Here is a 19386-nt window from a genome sequence, read left to right on the forward strand (position 1 = left end):
TCTCAGGTAATTACTCTGTACCATGCTATCTTTTAAGTCATCTGTAATGAGGTCACAGTCCTCAGCCATTGTAACTAAGCAGCTGAGGAATTGTCTAGGATTTGGGGTGACAGTCAAAGACAGTGTATATGATTTTAGAATGAACAGTGAATTTTTATTGTTAATTGTGAAATTTTGCCTGGGGTAGGGATCCAGAGTTCAATTATCCCTCTTTATAACTGAAAATGTGTGCCATCCCAATGACTTCCACTCTAATGATAAGCTATGTCCTGCATTGTATGGCTAAATATTCCTAATGCGAATATTAGTACTGACTACATTGGTGAGAGAGTAGGACAGATTATCATTCACTGTTGTTCTTTGAGAAATCATACTTGGAAAAAAATACATAGAGACCCAGGAATCTCCATTAATTATGTTTTCAGTGGCACGTTTAAAATAGTAAGCTTTTTTAAGTTGGTAAAGTAAATCCTTCATTGTGAAGTACAGTGTATTCACTATCTTTCTTTATACTTTCTGTAAATTGAGAAATAAAACCTTTAATTTCCCTTAGCAATATAGTGACAGAGAGTTTTAGCTTTAGAAAACTGTTTAGTTAAACATGGGGTTAAAACACTTTCTCAATGCTCTTTTACTTAAAGATCATCTTTTAAAGAGATAGTTTATATCTTACTATAAGCTATTTGCCCTACCAACTTTTTTTAAGGTTATAGAAAACTTATACCCAACTTGGAACCTTTTGAATAATACATTTTTTTTTTCTGGCAAACTCATCTCAGATAATCAAGAAATGTAGTATTTTTAGTCAATTTTCAAGAAAAAATTTGAATGGCACTAAGCTAGGAGTATTTATTCTATCTGTGGCTAAGTACTACATGTATTTAACTCAAGGTTTAAAATCAAAGGAATTTTGATATTCTTTATCTTTTTCCATCTGCTCGTAGTTTAGTATATATTTCTGAACAAAGTCATGTTTGTAAAGGATATTAAGTTTTGTTTGGCCTTCTTCTCAACTGTGAGTACTCAACGGACCTTAATGCGAGGTTATGCTCCCTGGACTGATTGGTGTATAAACAGAAGACAGATGGTGTGGAGATGACTCTGATGATAATTCATTTTTCAGCTAGTCAAGAAGATATTTTGATTACAGTATGTTTAAGTAATTATAACACAGTCTGCAATGTTAGTCTCTCTGGGAAGCAAGCACATGGAAAACAAGTTACGTGTTATTGCTGCCCAACAAAGGAGGCAGTGTGGCGTAATGATTTTAATTCCTAGTGCTAGATTAGGACTGGAGGAGTTTAAAATATGTCATGCCGTACGGTAAGTCAATTAGACATAGACCAAATAAAGAAGGTAACTGCACAGTTTTGAGGCGTAAATATTTGTCTTGGAAAGTATTTAGATGTTACTATATGAAAGAAACCAGTATTTTTGCATTCAGGCAACAGTCTGTATACAGCTAATTAAAAAATTACATGGCTTGATTTTTAGTTTATGTGAATCATAATTATTATAGAGCTTGCTTTTTGCATCATGAGTGTAAAACTGAAATCAGAGAACTGACATCAATAGCATGTTAAGTCCCTGCTGTTCTTAAAGTTTTGAAAAAAAAATAGCAAGCAAAATGTCAAAAGGAGAAAAAAGTAATTAGAACTGTGTGGATAGGCCATTTAAATTTTATTTTCATGTACTAATTACAGTATATACCTCTGGGTTTTTTATTGTTTGTTTCACAATAGGATAATTGATCGCTTAGATGGGGTTCGTTTGTTGTGGTCCCTGCTAAAAAATCCTCACCCGGACGTGAAGGCCAGTGCAGCTTGGGCCCTCTGTCCCTGCATCCAGAATGCAAAGGTAAGAAGAGACTGCAAGTCAGTCCATCCTAGAATCTCTAATACCATGGTGAATGATGTTACCATAGGTCACCAACTGCTTTTCACTTCTTTATGGTCAGATTTTTACCTGGGAAAAAGAATACTGAACTTTTGTGCCAAAATAATTTTTGAGCAATACGTTTTCCTGGTCAGTTTTTAGATGTTAAATGAAACTGGGCTAAGATGGCAGAGCTTACCATGTTCTACTTGACTGGTGGGATTGAAACAAATACCACAGGTACATCAAGGGGAAGGAAAGTATACTGTTCTTACCTCTTGGGTGAAAAAAAAAAAATTGCATTACTGCTACTTTCAGAAGCCCAAGATAACTTCTGTCTTACTTACTGCCTGATTGACTACCATGAAAAATCACTAAGTTCTTTGTTACCTTGAAAAAGTCACATAATGTCATGAATTGCACTTTTCTTATGTGTTAATAAAGACTAGATGTAAAGTCTAGAGATTTCTCTGTCGAGTATTGTTACAGAAAGCATTTAATTCCTGTAATAAATTTAACATGCCTCTAACTATCTTCCTAATATTTGTGACTAGAAGTAATTGTAAAAAGTGAATTGTGATATATACTAATATTTAGAAAAGACTTATTACAAACTGGTTAGTGGACTATTTTTTTTATAACAATAAAGGGAAAAATAAAAACACCTCAAATGTTAGCCTATAGGAAAATGAATAACAAGATGACAGCATAGTCATAACATGTTATCCAGCGCAGCAATAAAAAATGAATGTACTTCAGCAATGTCTGCATCAATATCAGTATATCTCATGAACATACTGACCAACATAAAAGCAAGTTTCAGAATCAGAGATACAATATAATCCTACTATATAAGACCCAAAAATTTTTTTTAAATACAAAATATAAATGATATTATTTAGGGAGCAAGAAAGAAGTCTATTGAAGAAAGGTTGCTACACGTCTTTGAAGGATTTCTTTAAGGATATTCTTTAAGAGAGATCTTAATCCTCCTTAAACAATCTTTCATATCTTTAATGATCTTAATTATCTTTAAGAAAAGCTAATTGGTTTTAGAGACAAGTCAAGACTGATAAGCAGAACTAACTTCGGAGGAACAGAAAACAAAATTAAATTTTTAAAATTAACATCCTTAGAATGACCCAAGGGATACTGCTAAGCCCAAAATGGCTAAATAAAAAGTATTCATAGATTAAGAAAGGGCTTTTGGAAATTAAAAATATATTTGGGAAACAATAAATTTAATAAAAGAGACAAATACTACATTATGTATGGTACTGGGATGTGACTGAGTAATTAATCTGGGTGATAAAGTCTAGTAAACAACTAAAAATGTAAATGTAAAAAGAAAATAGGAATTTCAAGCACACAAAAGGAAAGCAAAAGGAATAAACAATCATTTATAAAAGGGGGAGGTGGTTTCTATAAGCTGAAGAGTTGAAGAAAGACTCTAGTCTCCAGATTGAAAGATCCATTTAGTGCCAAGTAGGGAAAAGGAATTTATCTATACCTAGACACAAATTCAAATTTGGCATTTCCAGAAATTAAAGGAAAGGAAAAAGTTATATAAGAACAAGAATCACACCAGTATTAGACTTAACATCATTCACAGTGAATTCTAAAGCAAATGGAACAAAACTTTTTCTGTCTTTAAAGGAAAACATTTTTTATCCTGAAATTCTATATCCTGCAAAACTAGCACCTGAGTAGGGTGTAGTGTAGGGTAAGGATGGAATAAAGACATTGTTCTTTTAGAAATGTTGGGATTCAGGAAAGTTATCCTCCATGAGTCTTTTCTGAAAAAAAATTAACTTTAGAATGTTTTCCAGCAAAACAGAAGATTATAAGAAAGGGAATAACATGAGTTATAGAAATAATAATGAAAAAATCATTAGAATTTTTGCTAAATAAGAATTTGTATTATAATATGGCTTTCAATTTTTATCAAATTGTTAAGAAAGAATTTCTTTAAAAGTAATGGCATAAAATAAAAGCCATTAAAATAAAAGATGGTATTGTCACAGTAACAATCTGAATCTAAAGTATCAGGTGATTAGGAAAGCATGTTAGGTAGTGTAAGGTAATAGGTAAAAACATACCAAAGGTCTTTCCTTTTCCTGGAGAAGCTTGTTAGAGATACTAAGTAACTCTCAAATCACCATTGACAATAGGAATTTAATATTATCATTGGTGAGGTACCATTTTGTATGGTGAACATTTCTATTAATGTCGTTATTACATGTTAATTACACCCTTTATTCCTATGGATTTCAACTCTAAATCTGCCTACTTATCTGTAATTGGCTTTAAAAGATTTTCCAGTGTTTTCATATTCATTATTCTTGCCGAGGATTTCTGTCCTGAATACCCAACTGGTCTTCTTTGCTAACAACCTAAACTGAACCACATTGAAGCTTTAAAAACAACCCATCTTGTCTGTGTTTAAGCCCTTGGCCCGAAGGACCAGTCTAGACCCACGCCTCCAGAGAGCTCCATTCCTCCTGAACCTCTCCTGCCTTCCACTGCCTTCCACTGCCACCAAAGACCACATGGACTATAGCCAGCCAGGCTTCTCTGTTCATGGAATTCTCCAGGCAAGAATACTGGAGTGGGTAGCCATTCCCTTCTCTAGGTTAATCCACTTTGCAATGTTCAATTTAGAATCTTCAAGTAGAATTTTGTATATTCTATTGTTTGGAGGTGAATTTAAATTGTTTTCAAATAAGAGTAAGTTCTGTGGGAGAACAGAGGCAGGAAACACTTTGAACATGCCGGGCATCCTGCTCACAGTGAAATAACAGAATCAGATGAGGTCCTGCCAAATATTTTGGCCCATTCTTCCTTCCCCCTCCTCCTCACGCCTCCTTGTTTCAGGTAAGTTTATGACTCAGCTTTCTAGGAAAAAATTCCTTTTATTTGGTAAGAAAGCATTTCCACATTTTTCACGTAAGATACTTTTGCAAGTCACTTTAGAATTATTAACTTATGAATCATAGGAGTTGGCATCATTTTGAAATAAATAACTTCTTTGTCTAGATTAATGGCACTGACAGCAACGCGGCAGAAACCAGCTATTGTCAATTACAGCCAAGGGCAGCCCCAGTGGGAAGAGAATAGAAGGCATGTCTTCAGACAGGTCGTTTCTACTTCAGGGTCCCTAAACATCTGTCAGGCATCATAAAAGCTGAGCACACTACATACGTGTCCATGTGGAGTCAGTGTGGTGAGACGTCAGCTGTTGAAGACAGATGTTACCCATTTTTTATACTGTTAACAGCATTTCCATGAGAACACATTTTCAGATCTGTTAAGAAAATGAGATGTGAAAATTACATGTAGTGAATGGACTGCCTCTTTTCTTGCTGGGAAATATTTAAAGCTCCCTATCAGTGAATGAGTGAGGCAACAGAGTAATTCAGTAATGAAACGTGGGATAATTGTGACAAATTAAGAGTCACCACGTAAGCTGCCACTGGACTTGCATTGTATTATGTTGTAATTAGATGTATTAAACAAATGGAATGTGGGGTTTTTGTAGGATGAAATGTTGATGTTTTTCCCAGGAGGTCAGTGTCTCAGCTAGAAGCTTCAAATAATCCTTCATTCTGGAGGAAGTCTATATATTATAGTTTTTGATCAGTTACTGGTGATTAAAAAATGTACTAAGTGAAAGATAAATGTTTTACCAGCCTAATAATTATCTGTCCGTACCTTATATGATTGAAAATTCAGGGTGTGAAATGTAAGTCTGTTTTATGGCCTTAAACTTTAAAGAGCATTTAAGATAGGAAATAAGCATCTTCAGTTTAAAAGCTGCTCAATGTTCTTCAGTCTCTCAAGATCTAAAGAACAGGCTGAACTAAAAGTGAACTAAGTATAAAAATTCACTGCATATTTTTCCAAGTAGTTTTATTTAAAAGGATTTATTTAAGACTTAAGGAAAGTTTGTTGTTGTTTTCCTGTTAAGATTACTAAAAAGGACAGAGATTGTAAGAAGTGACCTGTGTAGTGATGTTATTTAGTAAAGTTCATGAGCTGCAAGTCTGGCTGCAGATGAAGAGCTGTTTTGTAAAAAGTGCGAGATATTTGTAAATGGAAGTGAAAAGCTGTCCCTTTCCAGCTGAATGATCAAACACACTTTGGAGAAAAACAGTGGTTGAACAGGTGTTCAGCATTATGAACTTGTGCTGTAAAGAATGCAAAAACTGAATCTGGCAAAGATCCATGTATTAAATTCTTTGTTCTTAAGAACAAAAATTTCCTGCTGCAGAAAATCAACTCAAATTTGTGCTCTGTGAACAATAAGGTAATGAAAAATTACAGAATTCACATATAGAATGTATAATTATGGTACGCCACTTACCTCAAGCATTTTTCCAGCATTGATAAGAACATGTTTCTTTTTTAAACTATGACTGCCTTTTTTAATATTTTATTTTTGTGAATGATGTAAGATAATACTTAATTTTCTTAATTCTGTCCCTTTTCATTTATGACTTTTAAAAGTTTTTATTAATAAAAACTAGAAAGTGTTAGTTGCTCAGTCATGTCCGACTCTGTGCGATCCCATGGACTGTAGCCCACCAGGCTCTATTGGCTTTTTTATAAGAAATGATTCACATAATTCATATTAATTTGCAGTCACCACTTCCTTGTGAATTAGATGGGAAACAGGTATCTTATTTTGAAATAAATACTCTCTATAATTAAAACAGCTGTCGCACTGGGAAGAAAACTCAACCTGTCTACCAAATCAGTAATGTATCTAATCTATGTGATCACTTGGCCTTGTAACCTTCTTAAACCCAATTTTGCTACTTGTTTAGAAAATAATATTTGGTTGTGAATTTTGATCTCAGAAGGAAAAAAAATCTCTAGTAACTTTAAAACCAGTGGCCTCAGGATCTGCCCCAAACAGAAGCCAATTAGAAGATGTTTGAGAGCTATTCCCCAAAAGAAACGAGAAAAAGTTAATTTCTGAGAGATTAGAATACAAGCTTGGGCAGTTTTAGCTTCCTGACTACAGGTGTGACAGAACATAGCTGATGAAACCAGGCAGGAATCTGACATCACCCTCTGTTTAACTTCAGCTGCCCAATGAGCCATGCCCAATGAGGAAGCCAGAGAGAACCTGGACAAGAAGTACAGAGAGCTGTAATTTCACACTGAGACGACTGCCACAGACACGGCTTAAGGAGCTTGCATTTGGTCTCGTTTGGGCCAAAGAATGTATAGCTGTCCACCATGTGCCAAAGAAGCTGCACAGGTTTAAAACACTGAAAAGCTGTTTAAAATGTAATCCATGTTTGGTGGCCCACCTCTCTAGGGTCGGCTGTTATTTTCAAGTCACCAAACAGTTTCAAGCATGCTCCTTATCTAGCCCACAGTTTCTAAAATCCTGTAAACTAAAGTGAACTGTATTACAGATATTTTTTCTGTGCGCCTGATTTCAGCTTGGGACTTAAAGGGCCACAACAAGTGAGGGTGTGATTAAGCTTGTCTTCAGATCCCAGCTGAAAGGACCACTATCTGTGGGGCAGATGTATTGCTTTCACCTGGATTCCCCTCCTGCCCTGCGACTGCTTCCCATTCCAGGCTTCTGAGTCCCTGTTCTGAAGAGGGCTGCAATGAAGTTGCTAGTTTAGGATGTCCGCTGCTTTGGGAGCATGGAGACTTAGCCTCTGGACTACCAGGGGCATCCCCATTTAACCATTTTATTTGAAAATACAGTTTATCTGTCCCATCACTTCATGGCAAATAAATGAGGGAAAAGTGGAAACAGTGACATATTTTATTTTCTTGGGTTCCAAAATCACGGTGCAGAGTGACTGCAGCCACGAAATTAAAACGTGCTTGCTTCTTGGAAGAAAAGCTATGACAAACCTAGAAAGCATATTAAAAAGTGGAGACATCACTTTGCTGGCAAAAGTATATATAGTCAAAACTATGGTTTTTCCAATAGTCAAGTACAGATGACATAAAAAGGCTGAGCATCAAAGAATTGATACTTTCAAACTATGGTGCTGAAGAAGACTCTTGAAAGTCCCTTGGACAGCAAGGAGATCAAACCAGTCAATCCTAAGGAGATCAACCCTGAATATTCACTGGAAGGACTGATGCTAAAGCTCCAGTACTTTGGCCACCTGATGCGAAGAGCTGATTCATTGGAAAATACCCTGATGTTGGGAAAGATTGAGGGCAGGAGGAGAAGGGGGCAATAGAGGATGAGATGGTTGGATGGCATCACTGATTCAATGGACATGAGTTTGAGCAAACTCTGGGAGATGGTAAAGGACAGGGAAGCCTGACATGCTGCAGTCCCATGGGGTCACAAAGAGTCAGACACAGACTTTAGCGACTGAACAACAGCTTATCAGCTACCAGTTACTTTGTTAAATGAGAAATGTCATCCATTGTTACATCATTATCTCTTGCTTAGCCAAGAACTCCCAGGAACACACCCTGTACTTGACCACCATCAGAAACTGTGCCATCGCAGTTCACAGACGTGGACATTGACTAGGACCCCAGTTTCTGATGCAGTGTTGTGTCCCTCCATCTCTCTGGGCACATAGTATTTTTAATTTTTCTAAATTGAAATATGATTGTTTACAATATGATATAAGCTTCAGGTGTACAACACAGTGATTCACAACTTTTAAAAGTTAGATTCCATTTATAGTTACTATAAAATATTGGCTGTATACCCTGAAAACAGGCACACTTGTTCCTGATCTTGGAGAGAAACTTTCAGTCTTTCACCAGAGTATGATCTCAGCTGTGGGTTTTTCCTACTTGGCCTGTATTATGTTGAGATCATTTTCTTCTATTCCTAGTTTGTTGAACTTTAAAAAAATTCATATGAGGATATTAAGTTTTGTCAAATACTTTTTCTGCATCAACTGACATGCTCTTACAGGTTTGACTTTTATTCTTAGTGTAGGGCAGTATATTGATTTTCTTATGTTGAATCACCCATGCATGCATGCTAAGTCCCTTCAATTGTGTCAACTCTTTGTGACCCTGTGGATTGTACCCTGCCAGTCTTCTCTGTGCATGGGATTTTCCAGGCAAAAATACTAGAGTGCGTTGCCATGCCCTCCTCCAGGGGATCTTCCCGATACAGGGATCAAACCAGCATCTGTTACATCTCCTGCACTGGCAGAAGGGTTTTTTTTTTTTTTTTTTTTTTTTTTACCGCTAGTGCCACCTGGGAAGCCCTGAATTAGTCATACTTTCTAGGAATAAATTCTACTTTGTCATGGGGTATAATCCTACTGAATTTGGTTTGCTAGTGTTTTGTTGAGGAGTGTAGTTCTCCTTTTTTATGTTGTCTTTATCTGGCTTTGATGTCAAAGTAATACTAGCCTCATACAAGTGCCTTTGGGAGTGGTACCTCCTCAATTCTTGGAGGAGTTTGATGATTGCTGTTAATTCTTATTTAAATGTTCTGTAGAATTTGCAAGTGAAACTATCCTGTCTTTTGTTTGTTTGAGGTTTTTGATTACTGATTCAATTTCCTTACTAGTTACAGATCTGTTCATATTTTCTATTTTTTTATGGTTCAGTCGGTGTAGGTTTTGTGTGTCTCATTGTTTGCTAAACCCAGGGTAGACAATCAGGGAAGCTGGAAGGAAATGGAAAGCTGGAAAAAGTCCCTACGAGGAGCCGTAGGGACTGCAGACTATTTATTTGCAGCAGCAAGGCCAAAATGCTTTATACGTTAATGGTTGATGCTTCCGCAGTGGGCTGCAAAGGCTTTTCACGTGGTGCTTATGTAGGTATGATGCACGTGCGCTCTGCTATAAATGATATCAGCTGTTGCATTATAACCATGCAAAGTCATTGTTTACAGACTTTGTAAACAATGTGGGACGAGAGAGAGAGAACATGGGGTGAGAGAACCTGACCACCGCCATTTTGGCTGATTGTTATTTCCCTACAAGGTGTTTCTGGAAATGTATCCATTTCTTCTAGGTTATCCAATTTGCTGGCATACAGTTGTTGATGGCATTCTGTTACAATCCGTTTTATTTCTCTAAGTTGTCTTGTACCTTCTTTCATTTTGGATTTGGAGGGTTTTTTTTTTTTTTCCCCTTCTTTAATCTAGCTAAGGATTTGTCAGTTTTGCTGATCTTTTTGAGTAGCCAACTCTTGGTTTCATTGATTTTTCTTTACTGTTTTTCTATTTTCTTCTTTAGGAAATAGTTATTTCTTCCTTAATTCATTGGTTATTTACAAATGTATTGTTTAATTACTGATGAGGAAACGGAGACTTAGAGAAGATGGGTAGCGGCTCAAAGCAATACAGCCAATAGTAATGAAACCAAGCTATGCTCCCAGCTCTTCTCACTATGTGAATTAAAATCTTAAACCAGGGCTTCCTAAACTTTGATGCACATTGGAATTGTCACCTAAAGACCTTATGGGCACTGGATCCCACCCCAACATGCTTTGATTCACTTGGCCCAACTTGAGCTGATGGAACATTCAAAGGTCTCCCAGGTGATGCTAATGTGCCACAAAGTTTAAGAACTACTGCCTTAACAACTGTATTTTTACCTTCTTAAGGAATTTTTTTTTTAAGGTGAGAATGCTTGGATAAATTATTTACCTCTAAATATCCTAATTAGCTTACTTGGTTTCTCAAAGGACAGTATTAAATAGAAATAGATAAATTTTACCATGTGAAATTTAATCAAAAGCTTCTTTTACGTGAAAATCGTCCAACCCAATTTATACAATAAAAAGCAGCTAGAATCCTCAAAAATGCAGGATAGGAGAGTGCTAGCTACACAGTAACTCACTTGTAGAAGATGTAGGGGTTTTGACTGAATTGCAGAGCTTAACATGAGTTCATTGGCCCTGTACCTGCTGAAGTAGCCGCCACAGCAGAAGCACCGAGTGGAGCTCTTGGAGGTGAGAAGTCTGCCAACTTCTGCTCCAGTCAGACCACGTCTGCTAAATTCTAGGTGTGTTCTCAGAGAAGCTGATAAGTAAGAGGGAAGACCGATGAAAACCACTTACTATGAAAATCAGTTACAGGTACACAGAAGAGGAGGAAGACCAGAGAGCCAGTTTCAGATGTTAGAACGTTCCCGAGCATGAGGATTCGTTACAGGTGGTGGGTTGGTGCAAGCATAATGGTGGTTTGGGACCATGAATTTTAAATCATTATAACTAGGTTCAAACTCATCTTTATTAATCAAAACAGGAAGCATTCCAGTCAACACCTTTTTGCCAACGAGAAATAAGTTTGCTTATTCCTGTAGCATGAAAATCCACTCTTCAGGATTTGACAAACTCTGCCTCCTGCTGGTCATAGAAGAGTTTACCCTGCAAAAAGTTGTCAAGATGCTTGAAGTGTAATTGGTTGTCAGGAGGTCAGGTGAATATGGCAGATGAGGCGGACTTCATAACCCAGTTTGTTCAACAGGAAAATATAATGTAACAGACCCAACAAGTAAACTGTTGGAGAAGAACCTCTTCATAAATTAAAGACTTTTTTTTTTTAAGAATGTAGTATTTCATACAGTTAATTTTTTTAAGTTTATGGTTTCAAGTATTATTCTTAGCCTGACCTACACAATTCACTGATTAGATCTTAACCAGAAACTGTCTTACACATCTTAATCTGTGGGTTACTGATTACAAGTGGGAAAAATTCTAAATATATGTATTTTAAAATTAAAATATGTATAAGCTTATATGTGCACAGTTGATTTACATATAATAGCTACTAGATGATAATACATCTTATATTATTTAGCATCTTGTACTTATAAACTTCTTTAAAATATGTCATTGGTTAAAAATGTCTTTTCATTACCTCTGTAAGCCTCTGAATACACAATAGTGAAACTGAGAGTGTTAATTGCTCAGTTGTGTACAGCTCTTCGCCAGGTTCCTTTAGGGAATTCTCCAGGCAAGAATGCTGCAGTGGGTTGCCATTCCCTTCTCCAGGGGATCTTCCCAACCCAGGGATGGAACCTGGGTCTCCCGCTTTGCAGGCTGATTCACAAGACTGCTTCACAATTTGGACTTTCTCATTAATAGAATTGCATCTAAAGTAGAATCAACACAAGGCGTAGTAAAATGGAAAAAAAAAATCACAGTTGACTGTGATATTTTTAAAAATTATCTTAAATTCAGCTAAGGAAATAGAGAAAAATCAGAACTATTAACTTAAAAAAAATTTATCATGTGCAAATTAATTGGATAAAGTTTAATACAAAGTTTAATACATTTTCTGCTACATAGATCTAGACTGAGCCACTGCATCATTTATTTTACCAAAAATTAATTTATTTTTCCTTCAGTTCAGAAGGAAAGGAATAATAATTGAGGTTCTACTTTCCAGTTTTGAAGGACTATATTTGAAAGTGTCAGGTAATTCCAAATCATGTGTATATATATGTATGTGTGTGTATGTATGTATGTGTATGTGTGTGTATATTTAAGCTGTAGGACTTGTTTACTAGCAACAGAAAAAGGATCTTATTATGATAGAGCCCACAAACTAACTGTTCTTGAGTATACAGAGGTATATTTAGAATTTGAAAAGAAATTTACTGAATTTACCTTTAGGACAAGATTTGCCTGTTCAGTTTTAGTTTCGTGGACGTGCTGTTCTAATGTGAATGTAGCATTTTTGAAATTTTTTTTTATGTGCAGTGTGCTATTTTAAAATCTGTTTCAAATGTTATGCATTGTATGGTCTCTGTATGGCCCGGAGTAGTGTAGTGTTTTTATAGCCCTTCTGGTCAAAAATTTTTGTCTTAAGTCACGTTACACTTGCCTTGCACGTGCTTTAAAAGTTGCATTGTATGTATCTCACCTCATCAGAAAGCTGCCGGTTCTTTTTGCTGGAGGCAAAAGAGGGAATTTCAAGCCTATTAGTTTACTTACTCTGTGCCAAACATCCAGTTTTCTGTTTTATTCATTAGTCTGTAAATAATAATCTGCATTAATGTTTTCCTATTAGTTGAATTTTAACCAAAAATATTTAATATTAAATACTTAATTTTGTTTAATTTGAACTTGACCCCTTTCCCCACTTATTCAACCATTCAAGCTAATAGCAGCATGAAGGTGTTTCATATTCTCTTTTTAATTATGGTTTTTGTCTTAGGAAATGTCACTGGCAAATAGCTTCATCCCTTTTGGAATTATTAACTCTCTAAATTGGGAGGCTTCTTCTGACTGTTTATAAACTAACTTTAATGTGACAACTTCAACTGTTGGTACTTCCAAGTCCACACACACAGTGTGTAGTGAAAAGATACTAAATGAGAAATCGAGAGATCTGCTTTTTCAGCTTTGTCACTCACTGTGCGTGAACCTTCAGACTACCTGTCTGTAAGATGAGGGTGCCATGGTTCCTTATGCAGAGCTGTGGACTCCAGAAGAGATAGTGTATGCGGAAGTCTTCAGTAAATTGCCAAAAAAAAAAATGCTCTTGTTATTGTACTACTATTATTACTATCATCATCATTATCATCATTATTATTAAAGATTTTTCCATTATATATGAAAAGTTGAATTGTCTATAACCAATATTGTACCAGTGGCGAAACTGGCAAAGACTAGTTTTTAAGATATGTGAGAAGGTGGAAAATGTAGTGAATTTGCCCAGCCGTTCAGCATTAGTGAAAGACAGTTTTGGCAGAGGAACTACTTTTTCCATCCTCAAGTTTACTGTCTCCCTTTCCATAGAAACTATGTGAGGCAAGAAGTCATGTGTCTAAAACCTTTGAACCTAAAAACGAAAAAAAAAAAAAAAAAAAATAGAAAGCTCACCTTCAAAACAAACAAACTCTGGAGGGGCCTGTAGCCTTGAGTGTAGCACAGATTATCAATGTAAACTGTTCTGAGACCCTGGTGAGCCGCACCCATGACCTTGCTGACACCGGTGCGCTGGATCTGGTACCACACACCTCAGGGAGTTCCCAGGTCAGAGGCAGGTGTGGTCACTGTTGCTATTCGTCCTGGTGCTGCCCCAGTGCTGCCCACAGGCTCCATGACGACCGCTCCCGGAGAGCCGGGAAGTCACCAGACTGGCAGGCCAGTTCATTTACACTCTGCCTTACCAAGCTAGCACCCTCTTCTTTTTAGTGTTTGCGACTGTGGTTAAGTATCTTAAAGTTAGAATCCTCTTATTCCTTTTATTTTTTCATAATTCAACAAACATTTATTAAAAGTCCTCTGAGTGACAGAGTGAGATATCCCAAGTGAGAGTCAAAGACCAGGTGTCTCTCTCTCTCTTTTTTTTTTTTAAATTTTTATTGAATATTTACTCAAATAAAATTTTATTTAATTTTTATTACATTTTATTATTTGATTTTTATTTCTATTGTACAGCAACGAGGATCAGCTATGCAGATACATATATCCCCTCCCTTTTGGATTTTCTTCCCATTTAGCTCATCACAGAGCACTGAGTCGAGTTCCCTGTTCTGTACAGTAGGTTCTCATTAGTTCCCTATTTTATACATAATATCAATAGTGTCTGTTTCTCAGTCCCAATCTCCCAGTCCATCCCACCTCCCCTTCCCCATTGGTATCCATGTGCTCTCTACCTCTGTGTCTCTGTTTCTACTTTGCAAATACGATCCTCTATAGCATCTTTCTAGATTCCACACATGTGTGTTAATATACAATATTTGGTTTTCTCTTTCTGACTCACTTGGTGACTGTTCTTGAAGAACTCACATATTAACGGGGAAGGGACCCATAAGAAAATCATTACAATATGATGGAAAAAATGGTTATAGATTCCTTTGGTTCTAAATAGCCAAATCAGACTTTAGCATTACTTGACTCAGCATCTCAGCAGTGTCTCCAAGGATCAGGCTCTTGTCCTCCTCCTGTTCTACCATTTTCAGTGTTGTTATAAATAGGAAAACCCTTCCAGAAGACTTCTAATTTGTCATCCAGAACTCATGTGCCATAATTGGGCCATATGTAGGCTGCCCCTAACCAAATCGTTGGCAAGGGGCAGGAGACTTCCAGGACAGGCTGAAGCTCCAGGTCAGAGCGGTCTCTCCTGATACTTGTCTGAGAATTAGATAACCAAGCAAAACCAGGACTTGGCAAACACAAGAGGATGAGAAAATGGATTTTTGGAGAAAACTACCTACAAGAATATGGAGGGGAGGGAGTGACCACACTGAGAAGGGAAGGCCAGTGGGTGGGTGGGGAACTTCATGGAGGAGCTGTTATTTAAGCTGCTATCAAAAGATGTCAGATTTTCAGAATGGAGCAGGAGTTTGTAGTTGGGTAGGGCTAAACTCCAAGTAAGGAAAATAACTTGGTAATTTAGGGAACAGCAATAATCCTAGAGTCTGGAGTGTTGTTTATGCAGAAGAGTATAATGGGAAGTAGAGCTTCCCAGGTGGCTCAGTGGTAAAGAATCTGCCTGCAATGCAAGAGACACAGGTTCAGTTCCTGGGTTGGGAAGATCCCTTGGAGAAGGAAGTGGCAACCCACTCCAGTATTCTTGCCTGGGAAATCCCATGGGCAGAGGAGCCTGGCAGGCTACAGTCTGTGGGATTGTCAAAGAGTCAGACACGACTTCGTGACTTAACAGCAACAACAACATGCTGGGAAGTAAGACAGGAGATTGGGAGAATACGTGAATGTTGTATCGACCTGGTCCTGAAGGAAATGAACTCTTCCCCTCTTTTCATCTGTAGATTCCTGTCTCCTCTTCCCATTGTCTTTGCCTTGCTCAATTGTGTTTTGTTAATTTTTGTGTTTTGTTAATTAAGGCTCAGTTGTGTTTTGTTAACTTCTGTATCCCCAGTAGTTATCACACTGACTCATGTAATAGTTGTTCAGTAAACATTTGTTGAAGCTGAACTGTGTCTGTGTATGTGCTGTATATTGTTTAGTCACTCAGTCATGTATGATCCTTCGTGACCCCATAGACTGTAACCCACCAGACTCCTCTGTCTGTGGGATTTCATAGGCAAGAATATTGAAATGGGTTGCCATTTCCTTCTCCAGGGGATCTTCCCAACCCAGGTATCAAACCTGCATCTCCTGCATTGGCAGGTGGATTCTTTACCATTGAGTCACCAGGGAACCATGTATTATGTGCACATACATACATACATAAAAATTATATAACATATAAATAAACTGAATTTTTTCATACCACTCACAGCCTTATCATTACTTTGCGCTTTTTAAAAAAAATGCTAAATATGGGTTTCTGTTTGATATCATCTTTATTTTTATTGTTATCTAGGATGCTGGAGAAATGGTTCGTTCCTTCGTTGGTGGTTTGGAACTTGTTGTCAATTTACTGAAATCAGAAAATAAAGAAGTGTTGGCGAGTGTATGTGCTGTTATTACCAATATAGCAAAAGATCAAGAAAATTTAGCTGTTATCACAGATCATGGAGTTGTTCCTTTACTGTCCAAGCTAGCAAATACAGTAAGTAATGCATCTTTTTATTTCAAAATGCATATTGTCATAAGTAGCAGAAACAATGACCTCAGAATACAGAGACTTGGATTCAAGTTTAATATCCATCACTTGGATATTATGAGATTTAATGAATTCATTTAATTTCATTTAATTTCTCTGAGACAAATAACCATGAAAGTATATTTCAAACTGTAAAATGTTTAATATGCAGAATCTTTGTAAAAATAGAGGCTATTTTTCACTTATCATTGGCAAGTAAAGTGGTGGCAAGTATAAATGTTACTATCAAAGTGTTAACTATCATATCACCATCATCATTATTGTGAGCCTTAAGATGATTATTCATGCCAACTTTAGAAGTTAAATGCTCCTTTCTAAGCTTAGCAAGTCTGTGTCAATGGCACCTTTGAACTAGAAGATTTTGGCAATCACTGTATTCTTTGTCCAGAGCTGTGCCAGATAGAACAAGTGGCCTTCAGAGATAATGACTTCGCCATGACCATAGGTATTTGAGCATGGCTTGGTCTGCCACTTGGCAGAAAAGTCATAAAGCAGAAATTCAGTGATTGGAAGCCTGTTTGATCTAGAAGACTTTTGGTCCAGTCTGATACTGAATTCCTAAGAATATCTGCCAGTTCCAGTTAAGGACTCCCAAGTCCTTAATCAAGAGAACAGTGTAATTAATAAACAAAAAATTAGAGCATTATTCAGTTGTATTATACCTGTATGAGGTAATTACATCCAAAAAGAAGGATATAGTCTACATAAACAATACAGAAGGACTTCCCTATAGCTCAAAGGGTAAAGAAACAGCCTGCAATGTAGGAGACCAGGGTTCGATCCCTGGGTCAAGAAGATCCCCTGGAGAAGGGAATGGCAATCGACACCAGTATTCTTGCCTGGAGAATCCCATGGACAGAGAGGCCTGGCAGGCTACAGTCCATGGGGTCGCAAAGAGTCAGACATGACTGAGCGACTAACACACACAAACAATCAGAAAGGAAAATGGCGGACTCAACACCTGACCTTGTTTACTGCATTGTCTTCTTCCTCTGAGGAACCAAGGTATATTACTGATGTGTAAGTATTCCTAGGGTGAAGAGGTAGAATGAATCCACTTATCCAAGTTATCTGACAGGGTCCCTTAAGAATGTCCAATATTCCTTAATTATTTCTTATTATTTGACCACTTGCTGACCTGTAGCTCTGTGCTGTGAGTAGACTTACTCAGAAGGAAATTGAGCCTGGAGCAAATAACTAATGCCCAATACCTGATCACCTTTGCCTGCATGTATTCCATTCAATTCATAAAAAGAACCTTGATCCATTGGTGACCCACCAAAATACTAGTTTCCATCAAGACACCAACTATGTAGCCATTGAGTAGTTAATATCTAAGAGTGGTTCCCAACCTTTTTGGCACCAGGGACTGGTTTTGTGGAAGACAGTTTTTCCATGGACCAGGAGTGGGAGTGGGGGATGCTTTCAGGATGATTCAAGGGCTTCCCTGGTAGCTCAGATGGTAATGAACCTGCCTGCAATGCAAGAGACCCAGGCTTAATCCCTGGATTGGGAAGATCTCCTGGAGAAGGGAATGGCTACCCACTCCAGTATTCTTGTCTGGAAAATTCCATGGACACAGGAGCCTGGTGGGCTCCTGTCCACTGGGTTGCAAAGAGTGAGGCAGGACTGAGAAACTAACACTTCGACTTTTAAGCACGTTGGCATTTTATTGTACACTTTATATCTCTTATCGGCTTCACCTCAGATCATCAGGCATTAGAGCCTCGAGGTTTGTTATTGTTCAGTTTTGGGGACCCCTCATCTAGAGCATAAACATCACAGGGTCATTACGATGCATATACCACAGTGTTTTCCTTGTGCAGAATAACGACAAACTGAGGCGTCACCTAGCAGAAACGATTTCACGTTGCTGTATGTGGGGCAGAAACAGAGTGGCCTTCGGCGAGCACAAGGCAGTGGCTCCCTTAGTGAGGTACCTGAAATCAAATGACACCAACGTGCACAGAGCAACAGCCCAAGCCTTGTACCAGCTCTCAGAAGATGCTGACAACTGCATTACCATGCATGAGAATGGCGCCGTGAAGGTACTGTTGATCAGCTTTGTGCGGTAGTTCAAGTTAAGTCAGTGTACGCTGGAAAGAAACTTAAGTAATGTGAAGGTTTTATTAAAAGGGGTATTTGAACACACAGAACTACCCACTTGTTGCATCACAACTGTGGATGGGTCATGTGCTACCATTATCATGGTTTGTCCTGCCGAAAAGTTGTGTGAAAATAGATTCCTTCTAAATCAAAGAATATAATATGTACTCAGTTAACTAAGTAATTGTTCCGTAACTTGAATTGGATTAAACAAAATATATGTTTTTAGGGAGGGACTCTGGTGGTTCAGATGGTGAAGAGTCCGCCTGCAGTGCAGGAGACCCCAGTTCAATCCCTGGGTCAGAAGATCCCCTGGAGAAGGGAGTGGCTGCTCACTCCAGTATTCTTGCCTGGAGAATCCCATGGACAGAGGAGCCTGGCAGGCTACAGTCCATGGAGTCTGAAAGAGTTGGACACAACTGAGCAAACAACACTTTTCAAACAAAATATATAGTGCATGAACAATCAGAGATATTCATAACTCTGTTTAATCTTTTATTTACTGAGCACTTACATAGTAAATAGAGGCACCAGCTACACAGGAAAGGAACTGACAAGCAGCAGCTAGATAGTCTTGCCAGTCTTACTCATAAGCAAAGAGCCAATTCAAAGACATTTTTTTAAAGAAAACAAACTGTGTGTCAGATTTTCTTTGCCTTTAACTAATATCCAGTAGGAAATTTTCTTTGCATAGACTTTGATGTATCTGTGTGTTGGGAACCACCTAGAGCTTCTGAGTGGAGTATTTTTATGACAATGTATATAAAAATACTTAAGAGTACATGAATAGCTTACAAGTATTAGGAAAAATTGCTTTCCAGCTACAGTTCTTTTCTACAGCTCGTGTCCTTGTACTATGTAATTTTACTGTTCAGTGTGTCAGTTTGGAGCCTATGACAGCCAGAGGCATT

At 37.5% G+C, this 19386-nt stretch overlaps 1 protein-coding gene across 5 annotated transcripts in view; it reads left to right on the top strand.

Annotated features, from left to right (window-relative positions):
- Positions 1 to 19386, top strand: part of ODAD2 (outer dynein arm docking complex subunit 2) — a 148674-nt gene that overhangs the window by 87910 nt on the left and 41378 nt on the right. For 4 of the 5 annotated variants that reach the window (XM_020895735.2, XM_070472174.1, XM_020895740.2 and 1 more), the window contains 3 exons: positions 1743 to 1857; positions 16127 to 16315; positions 18196 to 18417. In XM_020895735.2, coding sequence (XP_020751394.2) covers positions 1743 to 1857; positions 16127 to 16315; positions 18196 to 18417 — 526 coding nt within the window. Of the gene's footprint in view, positions 1 to 1742; positions 1858 to 4911; positions 5138 to 16126; positions 16316 to 18195; positions 18418 to 19386 lie in introns of those variants that run through there. The other variant, XM_020895736.2, reaches the window with a different exon arrangement.

This window comes from Odocoileus virginianus, chromosome 9, assembly GCF_023699985.2.
Source record: "Odocoileus virginianus isolate 20LAN1187 ecotype Illinois chromosome 9, Ovbor_1.2, whole genome shotgun sequence".
NCBI lineage: Eukaryota > Metazoa > Chordata > Mammalia > Artiodactyla > Cervidae > Odocoileus > Odocoileus virginianus.